The sequence below is a fragment of the Rattus norvegicus genome, chromosome 10 (genome assembly GCF_021556685.1).
Source record: "Rattus norvegicus strain SHRSP/BbbUtx chromosome 10, alternate assembly SHRSP_T2T, whole genome shotgun sequence".
Taxonomy (NCBI): Eukaryota; Metazoa; Chordata; class Mammalia; order Rodentia; family Muridae; genus Rattus; species Rattus norvegicus.
This window is the reverse complement of record NC_141543.1, coordinates 93207711-93214911: the sequence shown is the minus strand read 5'-3', so window position 1 is coordinate 93214911 and position 7201 is coordinate 93207711. Positions and strand designations below refer to the sequence as shown.

Here is a 7201-nt window from a genome sequence, read left to right as displayed (position 1 = left end):
CTAGAACCTTTGGTAAGCTGTTAGCGTGAAGGGAAAATGGGTGGGTGGGGGTGTACGTAAAAATCCCTCTGAATTATTTTAAGTACTCGTTAACTTACAATTATCTCAAAATATAAAAAAGTAATTAAAAATAACTAGCCATGGGTGGTGGTGTGCACCTGTAACTATGGCACTTGGAAAGCTGAAGCAGGAGGATGGTGAGCTTGAAGGTAGCTGGGATGGTACAGCAAGACCATCCCCAAACTGAACCAAACAACAAAACCGTTACATCACACGAGATGCAGCCACCTTGCTGACAGCAGGAAGGCCAGAAATCCTCTGAGGTTTTTGTGTTGAGTAAATGCACCGATCACTGACTTAACCTCAAGTGAAAAAAAAATAAAATAAAATAACAGCAACAAAGGCCAAACCAACCAGCCAAAATCCCAAAACAGAAGGCAGGCACCACAGCAGGCTCTCAGAGCCATCCTGGGAAAGGGCGGGGCTACCCATTGGCAGAGAAGGATTCCGAGAGACAGGCCCTTAAGCTCAGTGTCTCTGTGTACTCTCTTTCCTGCTGACACTACTTCAACTACAGATAAAATAACAAATCTGGAGCCTGGCCACTCTCTGGCCTCCTTATTTTTCCCTTCCATGTCCAGCAGGTGGCAGAAGTGTTCCAAGGACAGGCGGCATCTCCGCTTTAGGTGGCGAGCGTCAACTCCCATCAGCAGGTGGTGCTGTGAGAACCATTCTGCATGCTCTCAGAATCCGGGTCCAAGAGCTGCCCTCTTCCCAAGTCTGGAGCAACAGGACAGCTTTCTGGCCCAGACAGGGTTAACAGTCCACATTCCAGAGCAGGGGGAAAGGAGACTGGAGGTCACAGACAAAAGGGCCAGCTTCTAACAACACCACAGCTCTGGTAGGAGAGATAGATCACCCCCAACAATGGCCACAGCTGTTTTTGTCTGCCCCGAAGGAAACTGACTTAGGAAGCAGGTATCAGAGCCCCCTTCCTGAGGGGACTTCGGTCTGCCTTGTAAAGCTGTCAGAGCAGCTGCACTGATGTGTGGGTGACAGAAGATGAAAAGGAGGACAGGCCACTTACAAGTCAAGGCAGGTGGCGGAGCCTTGTTGAAGCTCTGCAGGTGGATGACCCTGATTCATTGCCCAGTTAGCATACCAAGGCAAGGTGGACCACAGCCTTCTTCCCAGCCTTCCTCCAGGGCTGGGGCGTCCTCCAACACTCGGTCTCAGTGAAGCTTCCGCCAGCCAGCCCCTCCTTTTTTTGCACCTCAGGTGTGAACCCTCCCTCCTCCTCCCTGTGGCATGGTTCTCCTGCTACTGTGAGCTGAGCTTTGGATCTCTCTGTGCTTGGATGGCTTTCTGAAACTCGTGTGTGTGTGTGTGTGTGTGTGTGTGTGTGTGTGTGTGTGTGTGTGTGTGTGCATGCGTGTGTGTGTGTGTGCATGCGTGTGTGTGTGTCCCTTGGATCTTTCATCTGGGACCCAAAGCTGTTTATGATAATATGAGAGGCTGGGGAGATGACATGATCAGAGTACATGCTGTACAAGCATGAAGACCTGAGTTCGAATCTCCCCAGCACCCGTGTGGAAAAGTAGCCTTATAACCCCAGGGTTGAGGGGAAAGGCAGATGGCTCCTGGGAGCTCACTGGCCAGCTAGCCAGCCTAACCTAAACGTCTCAGTCAGAGATCCTGTCTCAGGAAACAACTTGGGAGAGTGGCCGAGGAAGACACACCTCCTCAGGTCTCCCATGCACCCACACAGACATGTTTACCACACGCACACCGTGTGTGTGTGTGTGCGTGTGTGCGTGTGTGTGTGTGTGTGTGTGTGTGTGTGTGTGTGTGATATGCTGAGAAATGATGAAGGAAACAACTTTTGCTAAGAAATGAAATTCTGCGTTGGCTGTAGGTCTGGCCAGGGAAGGAACTGCTGCCTTGCACACACCAGCCTATAAGCTACCATGAGCTCCCTGGCTAAGAATCACATGTGACAGATCCCAGGTCCCTCTTGCCTGGTGGCTGTGGACCCTCTACCTCTCCCACTGATTTTGAAGAGAAACCCAAGAGAGGCTTCCTTGGTCAGAATCCTTGGTGCAGAGCAATATGGAGTTGGTTGCACAGGAAGCACGAGACCCTAGGTTAAGTTCCCCAGAACACCCCCCTCCCCCCCTAAAAAAAAGCAAAAAAGGCATCCTTCTGCCTCTGGGTGGGGAATTGGGGGGGGAGCAAACACTTTTAATTGAGACCATTAGCTGGTGGGATAACAAATGAACTTGGCTAGAGGAATTTGGTCAGCTGGATTCTGCCTTCTGTAGAAGCCCCACTTGTTTCCTTTGTTAAGCTAGCCCGCAGTTTGTTTTGAGAATGCCTGAGGGGCCCAGGGAGCCAGACAATTACAAGCCGAGCTCATTTTGATATCTGAAAACCACAGCCGTCTGCCTGTGGGAGGTGCTGGGAGAGCTGGCTGTGTCCCTGCCTCACCAACCCCCCCCACCCCCACCCCATTCCTTGGGTCACCTGGGAGTGCCAGCAGCAATTTGGAAGTTTGCTGAGCTTGAGAAGTCTTGGGGAGGGCTGACACTGGGCACACCCCCTTCTCCCCACCCCCATGGGGAGGAGGGTGAGGAAACATGGAACCAGCTCTGTTCCAGCCTGTCCTTATTGGCTGGCATGAGGTAGAGGGGGCTTTTAAAAGGCGACCGTATCTGGGCTGGGGACTGGAGCCTGTGCTACCGAGTGCCCTCCTCCTTCTGGCACCATGCAGCTCTCACTAGCCCCTTGCCTTGCCTGCCTGCTTGTACATGCAGCCTTCGTTGCTGTGGAGAGCCAGGGGTGGCAAGCCTTCAAGAATGATGCCACAGAAATCATCCCGGGACTCAGAGAGTACCCAGAGCCTCCTCAGGAACTAGAGAACAACCAGACCATGAACCGGGCCGAGAACGGAGGCAGACCCCCCCACCATCCTTATGACACCAAAGGTACGGGATGGAAAAGACAGTTGTTAGTTAGCACGGAGACCTGGGTGGTGACTGGGGTGGCTTTTAGAATCTTCTTTGGAGGTTCGTGTGGGTGGTTAAGCCTCTGCCACACCAGGGAAGGGACAGACTCACCTGGAAAAATTCTAGCTCAGTGTTAGAATCTGGAGGACAGGGTTGGGGGGCTGGCGGTGAGCACCCAAGGCAAGGTGGAGGGTGAGGTCAGCCAAAGCTGGCATTAACACAGGAATGGGCTTGAAGGGTGGTTCAGAGACTCTCCTGAAGGTGAGGACCAGTGGGGGAGGTGACAAGGTGAGGTTGATAGCACCTGCTGGATGCCAGATGCCGTGGCCATTACTGTATCCCACATGACCACCCCATGAGGTAAAGAAGGCCTTAGCTTGAAGGTGAAGAAACCGAGGCTCCTGAGATTAAAGTCACTTGGGGGTAAGAAGAGCTGAGACTGGAAGTTGGTTTGATCCAGATGCAAGGCAACCCTAGATTGGGTTTGGGTGGGAACCTGAAGCCAGGAAGAATCCCTTTAGTCCCCCTTGTCCATGATCTACCCAATGGGCCCAGTGGGCTAGTGTTAAAGAAACAACAGGGTTTGTAGGTACGGTTTTAGCATGTGACCTGAGGGGCAGTTGAGTGAAGCATCCCCTGTATGGGCACAGGTGGCACCATCTGCCCTGAGCTTATGCCCTGGCCCCAGTTTTGCCTCATTCCTGAGGACAGCAGGGCCTGTGGTAGCCTGCACAGAGAGATGCCTGGGGGATCAAGCACAGAGCTGGCAGGAATGAAATGGGTGGGGTGGCAGCTAGAGTGACACTCCACAGCGAGGACCTTGCTGGTCACCATTTGAGTAGGAGGAAAGGTCATTTTCCAGGTTGCCACCACACTCTGTCCCTCCCGTCTCCTAGCCAGTAAGGAGTTGGGGAGGGGGGGGAAGGGCCACCCCAAAGGAGCACATGCAATGCAGTCACGTTGTGCAGAGGAAGTGCTTGACCTAAGGGCACTATTCTTGGAAAGCCCCAAAACGAGTCCTTCCCTGGGCACACAGGCCGCCCCCACATACCACCTCTGCAACGGCGAGTAAATTAAGCCAGCCACAGGCGGGTGGCAGGCCTACACCTCCCCTGCTGTGCCTCCTCTCTGGGGCAAAGGTGGGTCCTGGTCTCTGCCCCTCTGGCTTTGGTCCTGGCCCCCCCTTTTTTTTTTTTTAAATCCTTTTATGTCATATTGGTTCTGACACCATGAAATCTTTGGAGGTGGACAGGACCTGCATGTGGATTCGTTCATTTAAGACCTCCCATTCATCTAAGCTCACGGTAGGAGATAGAGCCTGGCCATGTATAAGAGATGAGGCCAGGCATCAGCCCAGAGGATATAACCGGGCATCCAACCCAATCTCCTTCCACAGAGAACAGACCCCAAGTCAGATCCAGTCACCCTTGAGTTACCAGCTCAAGGTACACAGAATGAGAGAATCTGGTGCTCAACGAATGCCTATGGTAGCAGAGGCCGTAGGTTTTGGGTCAGAACTCTGACCTGATGCTAAGCAAGTATCCAGGAAAAAGCAATAGGGCCCTCTATCCTGCCCCACCCCCACCCATCCCCAACCTGGGGCCCTATAACAAATCACTTTCACCCTTGAGGGAACCAGAGAATTCTGGCAGCCCAGTCCTGCCTTGGGGGCAAGTTCTTTTCTCAGCCCGGACCCGTGATAATGAGGGGGTTGGACACGCTGCCTTTGGTCGCTTTCAAGTCTAATGAATTCTTATCCCCACCACCTGCCCTTCTACCCGCTCCTCCACAGCAGCTGTCCTGATTTATTACCTTCAATTAACCTCCACTTCTTTCCCATCTCCTGGGACCCCGCCCCTGCCCCAGTAGCTGGTAAAGTGTAGGGGGGACCAGAGCAAGCCAGGTGTGGCTAGAGGCTGGCTACCAGGCAGGGCTGGGGATGAGAGTGCTTAGTTAGTGCGCAGGAAGCCTTGGCATCTCTAGTACCAGGGAGATGGAGATAGGCGAAAGAAATGAACTCAAGACCATCCTCAACAACACTGCCCGGTGTAATGGTGGATGAAGTCCTCGAATCCTGGCGACCTATTTTACAGAGGTGGGGAAGAGCAACTTTAACTGCCCTGCCCACAGATCACACAGGAAGTGAATGATAGAGCGCCAGTGTTTCATCCCGGGGAGGGGGGGCGGACCAGGGCGGGAATCTCCCTGCTTTCCGAAAGCTCCAAAAGTACCCGGTGTCTCCTTCCTATAATCCACGCAGATTCGAAAACGCAGGGCAGGTTTGGAAAATGAGGGAGGGGTGGAAAGAGCAGTCCAGCCTGGCCTAGGCTGCAGCCCCTCACGTATCCCTCTCCCCGCAGACGTGTCCGAGTACAGCTGCCGCGAGCTGCACTACACCCGCTTCGTGACCGACGGCCCGTGCCGCAGTGCCAAGCCGGTCACCGAGTTGGTGTGCTCGGGCCAGTGCGGCCCCGCGCGGCTGCTGCCCAACGCCATCGGGCGCGTGAAGTGGTGGCGCCCGAACGGACCCGACTTCCGCTGCATCCCGGATCGCTACCGCGCGCAGCGGGTGCAGCTGCTGTGCCCCGGCGGCGCGGCGCCGCGCTCGCGTAAGGTGCGTCTGGTGGCCTCGTGCAAGTGCAAGCGCCTCACCCGCTTCCACAACCAGTCGGAGCTCAAGGACTTCGGACCTGAGACCGCGCGGCCGCAGAAGGGTCGCAAGCCGCGGCCCCGCGCCCGGGGAGCCAAAGCCAACCAGGCGGAGCTGGAGAACGCCTACTAGGGCGCGCCCGCGCCTACGCAGTCCCCGTGCGATCCGACTCGTTTTCAGTGTAAAGCCTGCAGCCCAGGCCAGGGGTGCCAAACTTTCCAGACCGTGCGGAGTCCCCAGCCCGTAGAGACCGCTCGCCCTCCTACCCGCTGCGGGGAGTTCCCGCAGGCCAGGAGTGGGAGCTTGAGTCCCAGACTGAGCCATTCTGCCTATCCCAGGGTCGGGGCTGGGAAGGTCATTCTACCCTTGTCGCACCCCTTCAGGGCAAGGCAGTGTTTCCACCGTAAAGGAAAGGGAGTGTGGGACAGAAGACCTGGGACTGGTTATGGAAGTACAGTACGATCTACTCCTCTACACCAATGTAAAGCCTGCGCGGGCAAGAACGAGAACACAGCACTAGATAGGGTTTCTGACCCTGACTTGGCCACTGAGTGTGAGGTTGGGCTACGTGATTCTCTTTTGGTACCGTCTCCTTTGTAAAATAGGAACTGGGATGAGCTTAGACTCTCCAGGACTCTGCTGAGATTCCAAGAATTGGGGTGCCCCCTTGAAGGCAGGTGAGAGAGAGGAGGAAAGAGAGGGAGTTGGAGGAGAGATTGTGGTGGGCAGCCACCTAGACAGAAGAAGCTGTTGATTCCCAGTCTGCTCTCCCCGGATGTTTGGCTTCCTCCACTCCGTCTCAAATCTGCCTTCAAATCCCTACCTGGGATAGGGAAGGTCAGAGTCTGAGAGATGGCGAGTGATGGCGGAAGGGACAGAAATCACACTCCTGGGCCCCCAAAGATCAGTGTCCCGCCCCCAGCTGCCTTGCCATATTTTAAAGGGATTTTCTACACAACAGTTTAAGGAAGGTCGTTGGAGGAACTGGGCTTGCCAGTCACCTCCTATCCCTGTCCCTTTCCAGGACACCTCCTCCCGCCTGCCACCCACGGACACATTTCTGTCTAGGAACAGAGCTTGTTCATGCTGTCCTCTGAGACGGCAGATATTACATTAAAAAGAATAATACCGTGGGGGGGGGGGCGCATATGCTGTACATATGCTGAGAAGCTGTCAGGCGCCACAGCGCCACCCACAATCTTTCTGTAAATCATTTCCAGACACCTCTTACTTTCTGTGTAGATTTTAATTGTCAAAGGGGGAGAGGGGAGAATGTTTGTAACAGAAGCACATGGAGGGGTGGGGGGAGCCCTTGAGGCTGGGCTGGTGGATTTGGCGAACTTTCCATGTGGGACTCATCCACAAGACTGAAAGCCACGGTTTTTGTTTTTTTTTTTTTTAAAGAGTTCAGTGACATATTTATTTTCTCATTTAAGTTATTTATGCCAACATTTTTCTTGTAGAGAAAGACAGTGTTAATACCGCTTTGTGAAGCTCAAGTGTGTTTTTTTGGCGACCAGAGGCATTGTTAATAAAGACAATGAAA

General features: G+C 54.0%; 1 protein-coding gene across 1 annotated transcript; it reads left to right on the top strand.

The window, feature by feature from the left end:
- Positions 1 to 2737: 2737 nt before the first annotated feature.
- Positions 2738 to 5787, top strand: Sost (sclerostin). The gene is given in 2 exon segments (NM_030584.2): positions 2738 to 2984; positions 5366 to 5787. Coding segments are annotated over 2 exon segments (642 nt in total). The 5' UTR covers positions 2738 to 2764.
- Positions 5788 to 7201: the final 1414 nt, after the last annotated feature.